This window comes from Tetrao urogallus (genome assembly GCF_951394365.1).
Source record: "Tetrao urogallus genome assembly, chromosome: 3".
NCBI lineage: Eukaryota > Metazoa > Chordata > Aves > Galliformes > Phasianidae > Tetrao > Tetrao urogallus.
In genome coordinates, this window is record NC_136815.1 from 51,111,829 (window position 1) to 51,134,597 (window position 22,769).

Here is a 22,769-nt window from a genome sequence, read left to right on the forward strand (position 1 = left end):
ACAGAAATGGTTCAAAGAAGGACTGCTCGGAGCACAGCCACTCACACCAGTGCCTGGTGAGCTCTGAAAGCAGGATGTGAGCATTGCTAGCTTGGTAATGCCAATATGACTTACTGCTTGCTACTGCACTAGCACTGACTTTGTTAGATCGGGTTCTCCGTTAAGCACACATTTTAGCTCAACTCCAGAAAATGATTCAAAGAATGGTTAAAAAAAAAAGACTGAAAGCAAGAAAAAGCTTTCTAGTTTCAATGCACGCATACAAAAGAGGCAACGATTGCAAATTGTTGATTTTCTCCCAGTGCAAGCAGCTGACCTGCTGCATGTCGTTCTGTCCAGATAAAAACACAGCTTCTGCATGTCTGGAAAACATGGCGGTAGGAAACTCTGCGACTGAATGCAGATCCAAGCCAGTCGAGTGAAATGAAGCAACGGAAGAACAACCCCGTTTTGGTGACCTCTCCTACAGACGATGACCTCATGAAGACAAAAGCAAAGAAAAAGGCACAAGGCTCAGATCTCATTGATAGTTCTCTCGGAGGGGCGGTAGTCAGAGGTTCCTGGAGATGACATATAGAAGGACTGTGTCTTCCTTTTTAACCTGGCTCGCTTGTTGGCCAGGGACAGGCTGCGCCGGCTCGAATTGATGATTTCTGAAATAAACTTCTTGCAGTCCACGCACACCTCCATCGTGCTCCAGTCCTCCATTAACTCTTTGGGAAACTGCAGCTCTTCGTGTGACTTATCCACAGATTTGGACCTTGAGGCCAACCTGAAAAGCAAAACAGCAGGACTAGTCTCAATATGCAGCAGCATTGCAGAGAGCACCCTGGGGCGCCTTCAGAAAACAGCAAAAAACAACTGGATTCAAAACCTTTCTGTTTCCTCCTATCCCAAAAATGACACCTGGCTTAGCAAGACTGCCGAGTCACCAGCTGGAAGTTTGTGTGCAGTTGGGTAGTGTGCCCAGGACCATGGCCAGGCAGCTTCTGGAGACCTCCAAGGAGAAGACTCCTCAGCCTCTGGGTAGCCTGTACCAGTGCTCCATCACCTGCACAGCACAGAAGTGCTCCTGGTGTTCAGAGGGAACCTCCTGTGCTCCAGTTTGCTCCAGTCCTGGCACTGGAGTTTGTAACTCCAAGAGGCATTTCCAGTGCACACAGGTGACCGCAGTTGCTTCTCACCTGGGCATGCTCCGCAGTGACCGGTGGTGGCTGGTGGAGGGCTTCTCTGGCCTCATGAAGCTTTCTCCTCGCTGCAAGGTGGAAGGTCCCAGTGAGAAGATGGGGAGAGTGGAATATGGCTTTGATGGCAATCGCATCTGTTGAGCACAGAAGGAACATGTGATATAAGAAAGATGCAGTATCATTTCCAAAGATGACAGCTTTTCAGAAAGGAGTGAATCAGAAATGTGTTTACTTACCTTTTTGCAGCACTGTGAGCATACAGGCCTGTGTAAGAAAATGAAAGCCTGAGTTATTTAACTGGGCTATGCCTTACTGACATCAAGAATAAGGGATAAATACCCCAACTCCTTACCCAAACACTTTTGTTTTAATGTTTCATCAATAAAAAAACTTAATCAGAACATGAAGCCAAAAGTGAAGAGGAATACTAAACAAGAACTACAGCTACAAAAAGAAAAAAGGGGGAAAAAACGGGAAATTAATGTTTCTTTTACTTTTGATCAAAAATCAGAGAATCCTCAGAATTGGAAGGGACCCTTAAAGGCCAACTAGTCCAACTGCCCTGCAATGAACCGCGACACCTGCAGCTACATCAGGTTGCTCAGAGCCCCATCCAGCCCAGCCTTGAGTGTCTACATGTTGGTCTTATGATCACCTTCATTGTAAATCTTTCCTTATATCCAACCTAAATCTCCCTTCTTTAAGTTTGAAACCATTTCCCTTTGTCCTATCACAACAGACCCTGATAAAGAGTCTTTCAGTCCAAGGAAGCACATCACTTACAAAAGATCCATTTTAGCATACTTACAATATTTGTTTTTAAACCTGGACTGTTAAATGGAAACAATCAACACTATGCAGCATTTGGGGTGATCTAAGGTACAACTCCACGTTTTTCATTCTGTAATAGTACTTATTTATTAACAGATACTAAGTATTTACCTTTTACAGAACTGACAGGTGTAAGACCAGGTAAAGAAAGAAAACCTTCTTGTCCGACAGCAAAAGCAGAGCTGAAAGAAGAACGGAGAAGTTCCCATGTTAGGCAAGTTCCACACAAGTTCATGCTTCCAAGAGGATATTGAAAAGAACTGTATCTTCATATATTAAGAAATATTCTTTTAAAATATTCTTTTAACTTTTAAATGCTCTTGTTCCTAATCATCTGTGCTGGGTTCTGGAATATTAAGTGGTTGCCTGTGATAAGATTTGATGATTCTCTTCCAATCGTATGTTTCTGAACACCAGAGAAAGTCCAGGAATGAGCTACTACAGCTGCCTTACTTGAGGAAAACCTGTTTGGTTCAGTGAAAGGAGCCAGGCATCATAGGTTATAAACATTTATATGAAGAAGGGGCACTGAACAAGGAAAAGCTTTTTTTGTCATACAGATGACACAATGGGATCCAAAGACAGGGATGTGAGGCTAGACAAATCTGATTAAAAATAAAAGGGAACAATTTTAATAGTGGGGTAAATTAAAGCACCAACTCACTATGAGATCTGATAAAAGCTCATTACTACGCTTTATGTTGCATGACAATATGCAACAGCTGAATCCACAGCTAATTGAAGTCTTCAGATTTTGGTTCTTCTGCCTTAAATCAATCAAATCTTTACATCAGCATATTAATCACAGCCTGGAGTTAAAATACATTATGCAGTCAAAATATGCCTACTGGAGGTGTTTGAGAAGCACAAGTCAAAAGAAAGGGAAAAGACATTGCTTCCACTGGTAAATATCAATCCCCAATCCGCAATTCACAGGAAAAAAAATGTTAGTTAATGGGTCCTCCAGTATTTCATGTTCAGGATTGTTCTGGTTTTCAAGTACTTGCAGTTCTCTAGCGTGCTTTATTTCTAACTTACAAATGCCACAGCAAAGCTCAAACTGCTGGTTAGCGCAGGACACTGCTCACAAGATGCACTGCACAGGAAGGGTGGAGCCTGAAGAAATACCTCAAAGCAACAGGAGAAATCACACCAGGTGCAGCACTTAACAGCTGGAGACAGAAGCCAGGCACGGGCTAGGCAAACCTCCAACCAAGCAGAGTATGGCCCAGACTATAACCAGACACTAGGAGCTTTCGTAAGGTGAGAAAACTTGCTACTGGGTCACAGAGACTACAAATGTTCCTACTCTAGAAATGGGAATTAAGTGCAGAAAGGAAGATTCAGTTGATATAGGGGAAAATAGGCTACTTATAACAAACCTCTTGTAATTACCTACTGCTAGCTGTAATTCTATTTTTTGGAATAGAAATGCTGAGTAATACTGCAGAAGATGTGGGCAGAAAAGACCTTATTGAAATTTAAAACATAAATATACAGATATGTTCTGATTACCACAAACACTGCTGCATTTCTATAGAAGGTATAAGGAAGGTATTTCTGTATAAAGTTTTTATGTTTATGTATCTAATTCAACACAAGCTGACCCATGTGTAATAAATTCAAGGGGAAGTTTGGTGGTCTGTCTTCTTCAATACAGGGTAAGAAACAAATGGGGGGGGGGGGGTTGAAACTAGATGATCATTGTGGTCCTTTTCAACCCAGGCCAATTGATGATTCTATGATTTTACAATCTCAATTTTTGCAAACTCTGATGCCTGCTTCCAGCTTCCCACCAGCTTGAAGATGTAAACAGAGGTCTGTGCAACCAACCTCCCGCTTGCGGCCTCCCTGGGCTCAGCCATACCTTTCCTTTCTTCAGAGCAGTGTAGACATCTTTATACTGCTGGTACTTTTCCAGCTCTGCCTTCACCAGCACCTGACGGATGTGCATGACTTCCTCCACCGTCAGAGCCAGACACTCCACTGGGTAACAAAACTCCTCCTGGAAGCCAAAAATCCATGTTACTTCAAAGCCAAATTGCTTCTTCTACATTTCAACCTAGACAGCCAACCACCTGGTTAGTAACTCCAGAAAAGGAGTTTCTCCCCTCAATAGCATTGGCTCATTCATGGGCATCACATGAGTTTCAAATCATCTGAAACCATGACAGTGCAATCTCAGTGGTGTGATGTTCAGCCTCCACAATGCGTTTTGTTCATTCTCCCTCCTCAAGCCATTTGAATCTTCTCTCCATTTGTCTTTCACTACAAATACTGATTTTAATTGACATTCAGGTTTATAATTAGAAAGCAGAAAGGTAATTTGGCACATGGTTTTACTTTTAAGTATTCCTAAGAACACATGATTTCTTTGACACTTTGTGGTGCCCAGAATGGCCGAGGAAAGTCAGTAGTAGCCCATTCTAGCAGAATTTTTTATTCAGTGGTACCACATCTTGGTGTTCATGTGATCTAACAACAAAAAGCTAAGGGAATCCAGACAGACAGGCTCTCCTTTCTGCCACCAGAAAGCAACAGCGGCAATTTAAGCTTTACAGGGTAACCTTCAAATAGAGAACTGGCTACCCAGTGTTGGATTACGAACGGCAAAGAATGAAATAGAGAATGACCCAACAACTTCCCACCGACACAGTTTCTGTACGTTCTGTATTACATCGTGATGGAGAATATTGAGTAGAGAACTCCTGAATTTGGTACCAAAGAATAAAAGCACCAACCCAATTTGTAATCCAGCCCTGTAGTTGATTATACAGCTCCAACAGAAAGACAGAAACCTCTGTGGGAATTCCCATCGCCTTATGCTTAGTGAACCCTTTCAGCGAGCTCACAGGGGCTGCTGTGTGGTAATGACAATGACATCCAATGCTCTTTGAATAATGGAAAGAAATTTTTCCTGCAAACACAAAGACACGGCCAGCAGTTTGGAGGTTTAATTTATACACTGAAGAGATGGTTCAGATTAATTGTGAAATATTCAACTTACATGGACCCAGAGTTTGGTTCTGTCTTTCCATTAGATAAAAAAGAAAATCTTTCTACGTTGCAGACCTGGCAAACATTAGCATTTAGGAACCACCACATTTTTAAAAATTGTTGTCTTACCTATCTAGAAAGGGAACACAAAGAAACTTCGCTCTGTTTAAGGCACCCCACAAAAGACTAGAATTGAGTTAACTTTGTTAGATTTGCCAGCTAAACCTTTGGGGTGTATGGGTGCTAGTTTTCTGGAAAGAACAAACTATGTCAAAAACAACTGCAATTTGCTCTGAGGTATAACACAGCACAGCCAAACAAAATGCCTTCTGTTCATTATGAGACTTCACAGCTAACTGGCTGCCACTGGCACTTCATTCTGGTCCTTCCCATAGCAACTGCCTCGCTACAGGGAAGCACGGCGGTGGGCCGGGTGAGATGGGAGAGGAAGTGGGTGGGAAAGCGTGATGCACACAATGCCAGCAGAAAACCTCAGTTCTGCATCGTGGGAGACTGAGAAACTGACTGGGGTGAATGAGGCAAGCTGAATGCTTTTCATCAATCAGAGCTTTAGGTCCTTTAGAAACACAGTTCTTACTTGGAGGCACTTCCTTCCCCCTCATGTGCGCCCGCTCCATTAATTTATAGGACGATGATGTCAGTGAGTATTGCTCCTTTGAAGACAGTCTGTAGATCTACTATAGGTGCAGAGCAGCTACCGGGGGAATAGTGTGGGTCTGCTGTACCAATCAAAAATGATTACTGCTACAGCATGTAGAAATAGTTGCAGGCAACAGGGGAAACATAGAAAAAAATGTTCACATGTTTAAATGCTAATGTTTTAATTCCAGAGGTTACACAAGGACAACAAAATGTTAATGCAACATTAAATAAAAGATAAATATTATGCCGATTTCAGAAAACTGCTTGAATTTTTTTTTCCCTTTTTGGCATAGAAATAAGTACACAAGAAAATCTTTCATTTCGACACTAGCTGTAAGGCACTGAAATTAATTAAAATTACACTAAGCACTGACTAAACTTCATTAAACAGTGATGCTTTGGGGTTATTACTCAAACTTGAGCAATGATCTGCTCAAGTCAGGCAGCTGCAAATGAGATAACTACAGTTCTCTGCGCAACCTGCATATGACAGAACATACTAAAGGCAAAATGTGATTTGAATGGCCTTGATTTTCTGGAATTGTAGTCAATACTCATTTTAACATTCAAGGTTAGTCAGTATTCTTATTTTTAAAGGAAATAATCTCATTTAAAAATACTAATTTAAACTTGGAGTTTCCACGATCCTCATGAAAATTGGCTTAAAGCTTTGACTGTGCAGTCATTTTATATACTGTAACAACTTAAGGTGTGTATGTCTAACTTAACTTCTTCTACTCAGGAAAAGCAGGTAGTAAGGATTATATGTTCATAATGTGAAATAAAGTGCTTTGTAGGTCATTCTCAGCATAATGCACCTGATCAGTCTTATGACTATCTTTTTTACAATATTCCTTGTAAAAATTCTCATTAAAAGATGTCACCAGGCAGTCAAATGAGTTACACCAGTAAATTGCAATAGGAACATGTGCCAGATTGGACTCTAAATTCTGCACTTCATGGTTAGTCAAGCACTCTAAGGTCTCATTGATTTTGCAGACTGAAAGTTCATCTGGGAGTCTCAGCTCTCCTGCAGAAGACTGCACTCTCACTTATTAGTTGGGACAAGCAAAAGAAAAAATCAATTACTGTTTGATTCTACATAGGGGGAAATTAATCATTTTTTCTTGTTAGTGGGCTTGCCTCCCTAGGAATAGTTAGGAATTATTCTCTAAGTTCTGATACAAAACTGTGCAGAGGACCAAAACCATTTGCATGTTTTCAAGTGAAACAGATTGCAAATGTCATTCCATTCTACAGGGTGTTGAATGTTTCTCACTAGAAACACAAAGGCTCACTCTTTTCAACATAGTCCAAGCATTACAATAGTTTTGCTGTTTTTTGTTTTTTTGTTTTTAATTTTTTTTCTGCTGGATCTTCATGTGCTGTAAAGTTTAAAGTCCGTCCCACTGACAGTCTTGTGATGTTGCATTTTTAGTTTGCTGTCCTTTCAGAACTGATTTCTTTTCCCCGTGAAGTGATTGAAGACACACAAATATCCTACACACACTGAAATCAATGTCAATCAGGTGCAGTGTCCCACCCTAAGCTTTAATTCTTGCCACAGCTTAGGAAGTGCTCCCCAAAGAGGGAACATGCTGGTGAAGGTGATTTCCAAAGCCAGCAAAAAGAGGCAAACCTTTGCGGGTTTCCACCTGCTGGCAAAAGCTCTCTCACAGAGATAGTACATAGCCCCTGCCACCCCACACATGGCTGCTTCAATGGGATGAGAGCTGAGCAGAGAAGCTGTTTGCATAGTTGAAAAAAGTGGTCTGAAAGTCATCCTTGGAAATAAACTCCTTATCCTAGGAACCTGAACAATAGATAGGAAGCAGAAAAGCGAATGCTGTGTATAAATGAAATCATTAGCTTTGGTCCTCTAGGTCATGAAAAATAATGATGATGTTGATAAAAAAAAGAAAAGAAAAAAAAGCAAACAATCTACAAAGGCATTCATATGTACATATCAGGACACAGCTTCATCTCTAGGCACCAAGTTAGCTCACTGCAGTACACACACCACCAGGCTGGTCCCACAGAAACCTGCCTTCCAGGGAGCACTGGCAAGACAACACATCAAAAGGACGACTGTCGGTCTTTTACCAAGTTTGTTTCCCTTCCCCACCTGCTCAGCAATAACTCCCTCTGTCTGATGAGATGCCAGTTCACAAAACCATAGTTAGTATGCAAGACAGACCAGTTTCTTGCTAATCCTGCTAAGAGACTGCAGCAAACTCCTGTCTGTTTGCTCTGGCATGGAGAGCTATTTATTGATGAGGCCTCTTCCACCTTGAAGAGAAACTGCGGCCACAGGAGCGGGTGATAAGAAATGAAACTCCATCAATCCTGGAGGAAGGGATGAAGAAGCGTGAAGTCAAATTAAAAAAAAATCATATTCTTCAGGTATTGCGAAGTGTTCAGTGAGGGAACAGCACGGTTACACATACAGCACCTGGCATGGCCACTGACACAAGCTGGCATCCTGCAGGGAAGGAAGGGCTTTGCAGGAAGCCAGCAAGTGTAACTGGGACAGTGCCATCATGTCACAAACCTATCGAACTAAAACCAGAAGGACTATGGGTGTTGTCTGTCACACCCTAGAGGGCACTATTGCCAAGTCAGAGAATTTACTCTCCAGGCATCAAATAGGACAGGTTCTTATTAAAGGAACATCATTTCACTGCTGATTTTCCTTCTCTCTCACTCCATAGCCAAAACCAACTAGGTGACAGCTATCTAGAAATCAAAAAGTCCAAAAGAAAAGAAATTAGTAAAATCTTTCTCATGTGTTCCCGCACTTCCCTGATATACCTACTGTCTTTTCTCCCTTTTTCTTTAATACTTTTAGCAGGAATTGAATAATGTAATTCATTTTTCGGCAGCAGTTTTATTTCATATATTATTTTTCTAGGCATATGTCAGTGAGCATATGCCTAGAAATAGGCATCTATATGAAAATGCATATGTGGCCAAAAAGGTTGAGAACTTGTTTCCCCTGTTCAAAATAAAAGCCTCATAACTAAGATTCTACAGTTGCATGATCCCTTCGAATACATGAGATGAGATCAATATTATAACGATGCACCATAATTCTATGGATTAAAAAAGCGATGGAGCAAATGCCTCAGTATAACATGCAATGCCTTCTCCCCTCCTCCCTTTCAACAGTGTGTATGGGAACGACTATGGACCTATCAGAAAATAAGTCCTGTACTTGCCCATACCTTGAGTGCAGCCAGCAGGCACTCACAACGATCCATTTTATATGAGAGCATCTTCAAACACGTACCGAAGGAACCCTCCATCTGATTCTGGTGCAATGCGTTATGCTCCAGGCTCATTTCAGCAGAAGTCTACCTGTGCTGTGTTTATCAACATGCTACTACATCACCTTCACCATGAATGAGAAACCATGTTCTTGTGGAAAGATATAATAAACAAAATCCAGCAGACCCTCTGAAATGGAGGAAGCATGTTGTGAGAATATCTAGAGATTATTTTCTTGCTAGTTTATCATCAACTAATGGATTCAGATCCTGGCCACCACTGCCTGGGTGAACAACAAGAACACTCTTCAAAGCCCACTAATACCACTGCTTTACAATACAGGGCGAGTGAATTTTCCCTTCCTTTCAGAACTAAGATGTGTTTATTGATTTCTCTATTCACCAGCACCTTATGGGGTGTACTTCAAAACCCTGCTGGAGGGAAAAAGAGACGAGGAACATATCCTGCATGAAATTACAAAGCACTAATCAGTAGGTCAGCATAAAAGAGCCAAGATTTCATACCCGTTACTCTTATACTCTGTTGGAAAACAGCTCTCAATTAAAGCTAATTGATCAAATGTACTGTACTTTCTTTTCAAGTAGTAATACAGTTTTTTGCCTCAGTGACTTCAACAAAGCAACATAAACAAACCTTGATTTGGATTACTGAAAGAGCTTTTGCATGTATAAACATTAACCACACAAATTCTTACAGTAGAAGGAGAAGAAGCCCTTTCATTCATTCAGCCATTAACTAAAATGCTGCCAAAAACTAAATAATAAAAAAAAGCATTTAAAAAAATCCAGAGCTTTGGAATTGTCTCTATTCAAATGGAAAATCAGTAAGGCAAAGTTTGCCTGTTTTGGTAACATTCTGAAATAAAAGCAAGGCACATGGCTTTATCCAGAGTCCTAATCAAAGTGCACATATTTTCCGAGGCATCTGTACCTGGGATTTTGGGTTAATCAGAAAGTTCAAATCTTGATTTCAAAACGTCTTTAGTAGCCCAGGGCTGTTTCTGAACTCAGGAGTTTTCTTTGAGTCAAGTTCTAATCACACTGAAGCCAAGTTTTAATTTTCATTATACTTTTAGCATGCCTCTTTTTCTCTCTCCTACCACCCACTCCACTTACAAGTGATCTGGAGCTCTGTTTTGAAGGTGGTAGAAACTGTCTGACATTGGTTGGAGTTTCCTTTTCAATGGAGTGTCGTCTCTGAGGTGGCTGCCGTCTCTCTGGCTGTGGTGTAGATGATATGGGCAAGAACTTTGGAGGTGCTAAAGATTCAACCAGCATAAAAGAATTAGTTCTTGTAAAACAGAGTGTTGGATAACATTGCTCAGTACTTGAAACAGTCATTGATTTCCTAGAATTCCTATTGCTGGGGGCTCAAATTACACTTCCACACTCTTCAATACAAGTATCACACTGATTACATTTTCAAGACTGAAAGAACAGGAATTGTAACTTGTAAGACCAGCAAATACAGGCATGCTACTATCCATTTATCACTGAATAAAAATTTGGAGTGCCAAAATACTGGCTTATACAAATTATTTCACCACTGTGCACAGATTACATATTTAATTACAAAAGCTTTCCAGTGAAACTGGAAATCCTGTTGTACAGTAAAGCCTACCATAACTGCCTGAAACAAAAAGATTGGATTTACCCCTCTTGACAGTAAGTACTTTGCTTATGAGACATATTGGTGATTACTAGGTGTCTTTCAAACAAGTACATTCATCGATGTCAAAGGTGCTGAAAATACTGAAATTGGCTTTTACACTGGTTTAGAATGTGTTTCTGCAGCAACAAGCCCTTCTGAGATGAACATAGCTGAAATATGCACTTCTGACTTCCTTTACAATTCCCTGACAGTTTCAAATATGGCTTTTCTGTTTCACAAAGATGTCCACATATAGTATAGGCCTTCCACTCACTAATTACTACGTTTGTCCTATTCAGCATGTTCCAAGGTTCAGATTTATTCAATTTACACTCAGCTTCAGCTTTCTGTAAGAGTGTCAAAGTTCACATAACAGAAGGCAACAGAACTAAGTGAAAGCAGGCACTCTAAAACTCACTCTTTCTGCTGGTACCTTCCTGCGAGGGGTCTTCCACTTGTGAGGGGGAGATGCTGCTGCTACTTGTTGATTTGTGCACTGATTCCTCCTGTGTGGGAAGATGAGAAGAAGTAGAATTCATCAGAAATTATTTTTTCTTCTCTTACTGCTTGTTAGCATGTAGAAATCACAAGCTATCAAAGGCATTTTACCACTTTAAATCACACAAAGCCCTAGAAGAAGTCCTGAGAAAAAATGTTCACTCTACACAGAGCTATGTAATTTTCTAAGCTCAACTTTTGCAAAAACTGGAATATAAATGGTACATGGTTGGAATTCAGTGCATTTAACCACCACATTAAAGAACAGGAGCAAAACAAATCTACTGTTTTTCTATTTACTTTTCCACCAGTAATTGTACTCAAGATCTTTGAAGGACTTTTAACTACAGGAAATGCAGTAAGTCAATTTTATGTCTCACACTAGCAAGAAATCAGTCCTTGGATTTCTCCAGTTTCCAAAGGAATAACAGGTACAGGAAGCTGACTTCCATGGCACTGTTCTGTAATTACTAATCCCAGTGTATTTTTCTCCTTTCTTATGTATTTAAAAGGAATCTTCATTTTGTGTTTCATCACAGAAGCCAAAGTCAAGCCCAAGGTGAAGCAGGCTTTGACTAACACCTGTCAGGTATCCAAGGCATTATGACACCCAAATCACCAAATCATCCCATCCCAAACCTCTGTCTTCAGCCACCAGATACCAGTAAGATACATGAATCAACAGAGCCTCCCCAAGGAACAGAGTTGAAGGACTGATTGTGAATGCTGTTTAGCTCCAATGTGAATGCTTTTAACTGAGGAGTTTCACAGTCACTTAAATTGTCAAGACTTACAAGAGGTGGCCAGCTCAAAAATCCAGCAAGTGGCTGAGCCTCTCTTTCTCACGCAGATTTCTCTCATTATTGAACTGCAAGCAGGAAAATCCCCACTAACTGAAAGAATGCTGCCTTTGGTAACAGCAAGTCAGAAAAGAAAAGCTGGCAGGGTCACCTCAATGAACACCATGCATCACAGGACAGAGGCCTTAACAAATTGCCATCAGGTGATCCTACTTTCTGCTTAGCCCAAGGACATGTATGCAATGTATGTAAAGAAACTGTGATGTGATGTTTGCTGTAACACTGTATATGCCTCAAGACAGTCTTCTGCAAAAATCTCCAACCAGGTCAGACCCCAAAACAATGTACTCACTTTAACATATCCAATATGTCTCTTCCAGACATTTGAGATGGGAAAATTGTAGGGAAGTCTAAACAGCATATTTAACTGCACCAGCTGTTTTGCATCCACAAACCAATATAGTTCAGCTACAGAGCTCACTCAGATATCTCTGCAGTTCACTGCTTCACACCACATGGTTGCCCTAAAAGACCACTGCAGAACTCACAAGATAACTGAATGCACTGCTCTCTAGAAGTGGTACAACAGCGCTCACAAGTCTGGAGTTCAATGTTTAAATTCTGTTAACTCCTGTAGAAAGTAAACCATTAAACTATTCAATCTGTAGAAGTCAAATTCATCTATGTAAAAGATTACTTTTTCGTTGCCAGAGGAGCTAGAAGGCTAGGATGAAGAACTAAGCAAGCCATCAATTAAAAAACACAACCATGCTGTTCTACTGCTCATTTCTGTGAATGAAGAGCAGCCAGAACTTCAGTGAGGGTTAGAGGGGAGCTTGTAGAGGAGCAGAGCAGCTCTCTGTGGAGCACAATCCAAGCCCGCGTTGCTCCTGAAGTTTCTTGTTCTGTGGGATCCTACCTGGTCCTGACCAAAAATTTCAAGTGTTCTTTTTTTTATTGTCCTACATAGTAAGTTTTATAGAAGACTGAATCATGATTCAAGCAAGTTTGTGCACAGAGCTTATTTACATGTTTTTCTGATTCTCATTTTTCTTGCATTTCTCCTGTGCCTGAAACACCGGTGTGGAGATGAGAGACAAAATAAGGTGAACAACTGAAAAAGTCAAAAGCCTAAATATACTGCATATAAAACTGTAAAATAGTGATTATGGTACCTCTTGCTAAAGAAATAGCTAAAAAACAACTATTCTTCACATCACTTCCGAAATCAAGCTGGATATGATATCTTAGATGTTGCAAAGCTATGCAGCACATGGATGTCTCCATCTTTTCCCCACTTTTGTGAAAAAACTCTAGCGACATCATTAGTAATGTCTGACCTCACTAATTTGTGCTGTATCTATCTGAGTTTTTCTGGGGGCTATTTGATGGCCTAGGAGCCTCAAAATGAGAGGGAAAGAAATAGACAAAAACAGGGCAATAAACAGCTTCTCTATGGTAAAGACTTACAAGAAAGATCCCAGAAGCTAAACTTCTTATATTAAAGAATGATAGGGAATGAACTGTCTGGAGCCAACGGCTAAGTATAAACCATCAATCCAGGGAGAATGGAAGCCAGGAGTACATGTTGACATGTTATCCTACTTAGACAATAGGTATTCCAAGTTTATAATTTCAAATTACTTCTGTTCACAAACTCAGGCACTGAACATGCTGTTACTGACCTATGATTGCTCAAATTTTTTTGTATCAGTACAGCAACTATTAACTATTATGGCTGACAATATGACTTTTCATGTCTGAGATTGGATAAACCAAACATCTGGAATTGTGCACTTTTTCACTAAGAGCTGAATAACTATAACATTAAATTTATAATATAATAATATTACTTAAACATTATATATATAATTTATGTGTAATATTAAATGTCCTGAGAAAGCTGCAGCTTTAAAGGCATCACTGTAAACCATCTGACTACACTACTGACATGATTTTTGTCCAGGTTGCCGGACAAAATTATGAAGACACCATTTTCATAGCTGTATCAAAAATGACTATTGGATTTCTACTTCTCTAAACCAAAAGCAAAATGGCTCTTCCTCCTCCCCATCTGAATCCATGATTCTATTAGCAACACAGAGAAAAACAAGGACAGATAGTAGGATTTGTACGATATTCATCCTTGCCAGCAAATGGGTATAGGGCAATATCAGACCATTTCTTTCACCTCTGGCTGGCAATACTGAGTGCTGGGCTGTAGACAGCATCACAGCACAGCTGAGAAAAGAACAAAGGGGATTCAGGGGACAAAAATGCATTTGCATCACAGCCTATTTGGAGCTCCGTAGCTCAGCAGTGCAGATATTTGCAGCCTGTAATTTAGGACATAACACAGTCATAATTTAACTCCCAGTGAGTAACTCTAAATAGGTTAAGCTCAATTCAAACTGAAGGCAAAGAGGTGCCTGAGATGCTTATAGCCAAACAGGACAACATATACACTTCAGCTATTACACAGAAATAAAATTCAGCAATTAAGATATACTGGCAGAGCACACTTCACTTTCTTCAAATCTTCTATGTCCCACATGCCTTTGCCAGCTTGTTAAATTTCATCCAAACTCCTTCCATTATGTTTGTTTACACCACTTTAGCACTGTTCCTGAAACCCTACCAGTACTCTGCTTGGCATTTTAATATTCTTAATTACTTCACCAGCTACTTTTTTTGACTCAAACCAATACAACATCTGTTCTCTGTGACAATTTGATGTGACTGATTTATTCTTCATTTTATCTTCTCCTCTACGCCCCAACGCTTTTTTTCTGTATGACTTTGCTTGCCTGCATGGTATTCCTAATCAATACTCATACATTGAATTTTTCCTTCCCACAATAATTGCTTAATGTTTCCCTGTACAGAATTTTCTTTCTCTAATTTCTGCTCATTTTTCTGTGTGAGATATCATCCTGCATTAGCTTCAGGATGCACTGACCTAAAAGCTGAAAAGAGTTCAAAATCCAATTCTTTCATTAACAAGTCTCAATATTCCTGTGTCCTGCCCAGCTTTGTTAATATTAACAAAACCTCACATAGCCTCTATTGTAATTTTAAACACTGCTGAGAGATTTCAGAATGCTAATTTCTTCTGCTTTCAGTATGGATGCACCAAATTATGCACACATACAAGTCTCCCATAGGATAACCCACAACACAAAGAGGGTCAACTTTACAGGGATAAGGAAAGTACACAAAAAGATACATTTATCTCCAATTTTATTTCTCCCCAGCCTCCTATCTCTCAGCTTAGATACCTTTGTAAGTGCTTGTCAGGAAACCCCACCCTCCCTATTTAATACAGAGAAAGAGCCAGGGAAGACTGCCTTCCCCTGGTTAAAATTAGCCTCTCTAAATAAACCCTGACTTTCCTGACAGCTTGACTTTCAGAAAAGTTCAATCTCAGTAATATTACTGGGCCAAAAGACAAAATTCATTCCTGACAATGTAATACTGGTGCTCTTCAAAGGCTATACTCAATGTGGCTTTTAAACTGGAGAGATTTTTTATTCCTTTCTTCTTTCAATGCTTTCTAAAAATCATTAATTCTCCATTTGAGAGAGAATGGATTCAAAGTTGCTTCTCCACCTAAGCAGTGTCTGCTCATCTCTATCTGCAAACATTTGCCGGGTGTTACTTCCTAAGCCTACGTAACAGCCTAACCCACTGAATTTGCACTGAATTGCAAACTTTCTGGCAGAGCTGATTCTCCTTATTTAACAGCTGGTATGGTAGGGCTGGGCTCACATCTGAGGCCTTTAATGACAGCTCCTGCAAGGGTGCCAGAAGGGTGAAAAACAATTGTCTGCATTCCCAAAAGCATAACTGCTACACATACACTATGGACAGATACTGAGCATTAAATAAAAAAAGAGTGAATACTGGGACTAAGGACAAAACCATCATTTAACTTTTTAAAGAATGTTCTGATTTCTGAGACCTGATCTTGTTATTTCTGAAGCAGCCACATAAAATTCGCATTGCAGTCTACATAGACACTTAGCTGATTGGTTCAGCCAATGAAGGAATAGGACTAAGTTCTGACAAGCAAGAATCAAGGTTAACCCCGATATTTTACCTCCGAATCTGAGCTGTCAAGTTCAGCCAATGTGGGAGCCTTCAGGAGTCTCTTCCGCTGCACTGTCACTTGCGTGGCCCCGTTCTGCTTCCCCCGTGATGCCAGGCTGCCATTTGCTACAGAACCATCCTCTGACTTCCTTCCAGCCTCTGGCGCAGAGACATCTAGCGAAAGAAACAGAACAGTCAGTGCTTGGACCTTGTGCCCTAAGTAGATCAATCTGCTTTGCCTCCTCAAACCTTACTGTAAAGTCTATACACACATAAGGAAAAAAAACATATTGTGATATTTTACATGTGCAATTGTTCTACTTCAGCAATACTTTGCTGAGAACTACAGGCAACGGCTTATGGTACAGAAGCAATATGAAGGAATGAAAGCAGTGGGAAAAGCAGCGGTGCAAAACACTTAAAAAACATCCCAGACTAACCCTGGTCAACTTTAAAAACAAATCCCTGTGTTGAAAACAAAAATATTCTTCCTTCAACTTAGAGTCTCTAATTAACTAAGTATCAGAAGAAGGTACAGTTGTATCTGGACAAGTGGGTTTCCAGTGAATCTGAAGGCAACGCCACACAGAAATTATGAGGTTTAGTGTGGAGTAAATCTTGTTATTCCTGTGAGGACAGAATTATACTTTATTCTGCAGAACACAGAAGAGGAATGAGAATGAGCTAAATAACTAGCACTCATCAAAAATATGCACAGTTCATGGGCTTGAGTGGTCATTTGTATTAAAAACACGTCTGTGAAGCTAAATGTTCATGTAACAGCAGAAACACCACCAAAATAAATTACCACCAAATAAATTACTCTGGGTTTCTGGCCATGTGCAATGAGGATGAATCTCTGGCAATTTAAGCCCAGGGTCTGCCATGCTTAGCCGAGCTTAGCTTGGACATTAAGATAATGACCTAGGCTTTGATATTTTAGGGGAGCTTAGAGTTTGTTCTGATAATTCAGCTTTATCCCTATAAAAGTACAAAGTGCAGTATTCCGATCTGAAGAAAATTACATTGGAGGGAGAATGAAGAGAAGCTTTTAATCTCCTATTTGCATGTATGCCTAAGTATCTGGTCTTTCTACAAATGCATTCTTCTACCCATGTAATTACATGACTCCTTTCCCAGTCTTGTAATAACAAAATACCTCCAGGTATTTTAGGGTTAGGGTAATGAAGTGTTATTATTCCCATTTTTACTTATGGTGACAAGAGGCACGGAAGGTCAAACGACTCGAACCTTAGGTTACCAGAAGGACTACGGCAGAGAAATGATGTAGTCCAGATATTCCCAGTGCCAACAATGCAAGTACTCACACCTCACTTGGAGTCACCTGCAGCCTTGCTCTGATTTAAACAGAGATGGTCACTGCTGCTACAACACAACTGGCTCTGATAAAAGCTGTTCTTGAAAAGTTAATTTAAAACTACATAGTATAGACAAACCCTTAGTTGCCATATTAGGTCAGATTTCCAACATTCTCACCAGAGCAGCTATTTAAATGAATAATAAGAAGAGTGAGTTAAATTAGTATGCATTTAATAGAATTGATTAGCTCACTGTTATATGCTGAAAACAGAGGGAAAGGGCAGCAGACATATTACAGTTCCTCAATAAATCATATCTTCAATTGGGAATGCAAGAAAAGGGGATTATTTGGGTTGTTAAAGTCATGACATTCCAAGCCTGTGAATCTGTGTACTACAGCATTATTACTGCCTTCTGGTCCTCCCTACAAAGAGTTGCAATCAAAGACTTAGACTCCCTATCCCTTAGTTCCTATCTTCAAAGGCTTTGCTAATGGCTATCCTGACTAGCATTATGGCTTCTAGGTCATGTTTTTCTCCCCTCCTAGATTTTTGCGAGTACAGCATGGGTGTCCTCCACATCAAATGCATTCCTACTGTAACGACTGCTTTGTGCAATTCCAGAAAGTGACAGCATGAAAACAAAAACTAAACCGCCTCTCCTCCCTGTTGCCAGCACCACTTCATGAGATCCATAACTAGCTGGCAAGCAGTTGACTGAAGAAGCTTAGGGATTTTCCCATATAAACAAGAGAAAAACCTTTGATTTGTCTCTCGATTGCACAGAGCAGTTCCTGAACAGACCAGCCAAAGTGTTAGCCCCAGCACCAGGGACACGGCAGCCAAAAGTGACAATACTATTGCCCTCTCCAAAAAAGAAAACATGTAATAGAGTTGGGGAAAGGGACTAGGAAACAACATTCACCAGACATCCCCTAGCACTACAGGATGTGATATTAAAGATCTGGATATCTGAGATCCATGACATCAATTATTATTTGTTGTTATTTTATGTTTGTTTGCTTAGTTTGTTTTCTAAGACTTTAGGCTCCAGAAATGGAAATTTCTGATCCATTGCAGAGGTAATTTTTGTAGTCAACTACTATTTGCACAGCCTAAAAATGTTTTTATTTCTATTCTCATACGTATGAGTTGTTTAGAAACATACTGTTTTTGTCTGCTTGAACTACCAGAGAAGCTTTAAGTGAACCTAGAAGACAGCCACAGCATTTGTTTTGAAGGGTTCTTCAGTAGAAAATGTCATTTATCAGCATAAAAAGGGGAGCGTTCTTACAATTTTCAAGCACTAAAGAAAAAAAACCCCAGAAGGTGAAACTAAAAAAAACCCAAATCCATCCACTTATAAAATTTTTTTGGACAACAGTGCTTCAGTTCAGTTTAGCACTCCTGCACTTACAGTACTGGATATACATGAAAAGATAGATTATCATAATTTAAAGGAAAGATCACATAAATTTAGCTTCATCCATCAGATTTCAACAAAAATAATTATTCCAAAATTAAAAACAGAATTTTTTAGCTAATTTAGAAAGAAAATATCGTAACTTTATATAAACTCTTCTAGTGATGCATTCAGGCAGCAGAAACATTATAGTGTGGCAAATAAGCATATATCACCACAAACAGGATAAAACTACTTAGGATAAATAAGTCAGAAGCAATGAATGGACAGGTGCTTATAAAAAGGCGTACGGCAGAAGAAACTCATGGAAAATTCACTGAAGCAAAAATAAATTTGTCTGTTTAAAACAAATATCAGTTAGACAATCTCTAGTTTCACAGAATATCTAAATGTTTTGAACATTTAAAAAATGAACAACAAAAACTCGTGTGAGTAATAGCCTGAAATTCAGATTTCATTGGAGAATCAGACCCACTGGGAGTGCGTCATAGCTCCATATTTTCAGGCAGTGAGTACAATGAACAGTACCTGCAAATTGCATTAATGTTTGGTTTCTTCAGAGATTCTTCTGAGTGATCATTACAACAGGAAATGTTGCAATACCATGTCTTAGACTTGATTACTTATCTTTGTGTCAGCCTTCCCTAACTAGCCTTCTAAGAAGGGAGAGAAAAAACACCCTAGGACAATATGAAATTTGCCTTGATTTACATTATGTGTCTCTAACGAAACAAAGAATAAGCAGACCACAGATTAAACACTAACTACAGTAGCCACGTAACCATGCTGTCTGCTCCCAACCAGCTCTCCTTGGAAAACAATGGCAACAGAAACTTGAATTTGATTCTATAAAGCAAATATGCTCTCCATTATCATTTTTACACTAGGTTTGAAAGAAGACTAAAATGGATGGAGAATTAACGCTTGTTTACATTCTGCTCGTTACGATGGCGGATGGTGAAGTGGGTTGAGAATTGCCTGACTGGCAGAGCTCAGATTGCTGTGATCAGTGGCAGAGAGTCTGGTTGGAGGCCTGTAACTAGTGGTGTTCCCCAGGGGCTGGTGCTGGGTCTAGTCTTGTTCAACATCAGTGGCATGGATAACGGAATAGAGTCCATCCTCAGCAAGACAATACAAAGCTAGGAGGAAATGTTTGACAGCTGAAGGCTGTGTGACATTCAACAAGACCTGGAAAGACTGGAGAGCTGGGTAGGGGGGAACCCAATAAGGTTCAACAAAAGCAAGTGTAGAGTCCTTCATCTGGGAGAAATAAGCACATATATCAGTACAGGTTAGGGAATGACCTGCTGGAGAGGAGTTCTGCAGAGAAGGACTTGGGTGTCCTGGTGGACAACAGGTTGGCCATGAGCCAGCAGTGTGCCCTGGTGGCCAACAAGGGCTGTGGGATCGTGGGGTGTATTAAAAAGAGCACAGCCAGCAGGTCGAGGGCGGTGATCCTCCCCCTCTGCTCTGCCTCACTGAGGCCACCTCTGAAGTCCTGTGTTCAATTCTGGGCTTCTCTGTTAAAAAAAAAAAAACAACAACGGGGATCTCCTAGAAGAAATACAGTGGAGGGCGACAAAGATGATGAACGTCCTGGAGCATCTCCTGTATGAGGACAGGCTGAGAGACCTGCGACTGCTGTGACTAGAGAACGGAAGACTGAGAAGGGGTCTGATCAGTGTTTATAAATATCTAAAGTGCAGGAGGCAACTGGATGAGGCCAGACTCTTTTCAGTGGTGTGTAGTGGCAGGATAAGGAGCAATGGCCAAAAACTGTAACATACGAAGTTCCACACAAATATATGGAAGAACTTCTTTATGGTAAGGGTGACAGTGCACTGGAACAGGCTGCCCAGAGAGGCTGTGGAGTCTCCTTCTATGGAGACATCAAGACCTGTTGGACGCCTTCCTGTGCTACCTACTGTAAGGTACCTACTTTAGCAAGGGGGCTGGACTTGACAATCTCCAAAGGTCTCTTCCAAATCCTGCAATTCTGTTGTTCTGTATAATAAATATACTGGGAAATATATAATGAACAGAAGTAACAGATGTGTGCTGCTTCTTTTAATGGACTGGGCTGGTGAAGTCCAGGACATGAGAACTAATAAATCTAAACCAGTCAGCCTTTTGCTGGTGTTTGCATCACACTCATTATTGTATTATCTAAATTAAGAGATTACTGGGACTTGGTGGAGTTCCCTCCTCCATAAAGGGTCTGAGGCATACATTGTGTAAAATCAACAGTAATGCAAATTAACTCACAGAGGTGGAAACCATGTGAAGTTTTGGTTTAAAAGTTTCAGTTTCCTTTTTCTTCTCTCTCTCCTTCTCTGCTCCCAGATGAGCAAACTGTGGCTTAAGTATTATCTTCAAAGCAGGTGTGCACACAACTTTGAGGTAAGAATTTGAGTGGTAAGGGAATTAGTGGCTGGTCTTTTGACCAATTCAGTCAATTCAGTCCATAGAAATAAAGACTCTTTTAAGTTATTTTTCTATAAGATGAAGCAGCCACTGTCTGCCCTGGTCCCTAGCCAATATAAAGTACATCTGAGATTACTGTCATCATATGTGCTTGCTCCCTCTGCTCACTAGCAGGAACGTGCATTCCCCTCATCCCTAGGCTGACAGTGGGCAGTGTGACGCATCAGCTTCTCCAGCTTGGTGCCAGAGAAAGTTGCGTACAGTAAGTGTAACAAAGCCCTGAGCCTGTCTGTTAGCACTTAGAAGAAAACAACTCTGATTTTCATCAGGTTTGTGGTTTTGTGACAGCAATTCCGTCAAGCAGAGAGCAATGAAAGCAGTGAAAGAGCAAGTATGTGGAAACAGTGACCAGAAAATGAAAGCACAGCCAAAAAAAAAAAAAAAAAAAGCATACAAAGTAACAGCACTCAAAGTTCCCAGTTATCTGCTTACGGCTTACATCCCATCCCATCCAATTCATTTGTACTGCTCATCTGGTGCCTCACATCCAGCTAACTGGGAGGTTTTAATAATCCACAACTAACTAACAAGGTGATTTATCACCTTTACCTTACCACTCAGTCACACAATATGACACTACTTGCTGAGAACCACATAACTTGGGAAAAGAAAAAGAAAAAAAAAACAACCAAAAAAACTAACCCAATCACATTTAGAAGATGGGCAAAGAAAACAAGAAGAGTTCTTCAGAGGTCAGTCAAAAAGTGCAATTCCAAGTACAGTGTAGATTGCTATGCAGTTACTTCTTCAAAGTAAAAATATAATGGTAATGAATTGATTACGAATGGAGTATTAATGAGGTATTTTTTGGATTTAAACAAATGAGGATGCCTTGGGATTCTTAGAAACAAAAGGCAAAAGAAGAAGCAGACATGAAGAAGGACAGATATGAAATTTCTCTTCCATTGATGACAAGCACATTCAGTTTTATAGTTTTAAATCTAAAGCAACTTACAACTTCAGGCATATCTGAAATTTGTAAGAGTACTTTCTGAAATCTGGAGTATGTTCACGCTCTTATCTGCCCCTTGGGGACACTTCAGCTTTCAGCAGAGTAAAGCGTGATACCAAGTGCATGCATAATTTGGAGCCCACCAGACAGCTGTAGTAGTTATACAATACACCGTCAGCACAGGCTTTCACAAAAGGCCTGAGTTGGATTAACAGTTTGCCACCGCCTGTGACAGGGAAAGCCTGTTCCTTCCTCCCATCCACCCATGCTCATTATCTGCCATCAGCCAGCTCCAAGATCAGATAGCAAGCAGGTTTAAAACACTGAAATAGCACAAAGCCAGCCGTGCAAAAATATGAGTATTTGTGTCTAGTTTATATGAATTGAATCAGATTATCTTCTGAATAAATGAGCACAGAGGAGGAAGGGGAAATGGCATGCTTGAGGGGGAGAGAAAGAAGAAAAAGCCCCCTCCTCTGTCTTGGCAATGGCAAGCTGTTTGCTTGGCTCAGCCATGACGTGGAACCACATTCAGAGATTAACTGGTGGACTTCACTTCTGTATTACAAAGCTATTGTATTTGATTGT

General features: G+C 40.3%; 1 protein-coding gene across 1 annotated transcript in view; it reads right to left on the reverse strand.

Moving 5' to 3' along the window:
* Positions 1-513: 513 nt before the first annotated feature.
* The window catches only part of SPIRE1 (spire type actin nucleation factor 1), a gene marked incomplete at both ends in the record, with an annotated part of 121,308 nt that continues 99,052 nt past the window's right edge, over positions 514-22,769 (reverse strand). The window contains 8 exons of the mRNA XM_079533802.1: positions 514-772; positions 1,185-1,321; positions 1,424-1,451; positions 2,130-2,200; positions 3,886-4,023; positions 10,082-10,224; positions 11,035-11,122; positions 16,014-16,177. Coding sequence (XP_079389928.1) covers positions 514-772; positions 1,185-1,321; positions 1,424-1,451; positions 2,130-2,200; positions 3,886-4,023; positions 10,082-10,224; positions 11,035-11,122; positions 16,014-16,177 — 1,028 coding nt within the window. The remainder of the gene's footprint in view (positions 773-1,184; positions 1,322-1,423; positions 1,452-2,129; positions 2,201-3,885; positions 4,024-10,081; positions 10,225-11,034; positions 11,123-16,013; positions 16,178-22,769) is intronic.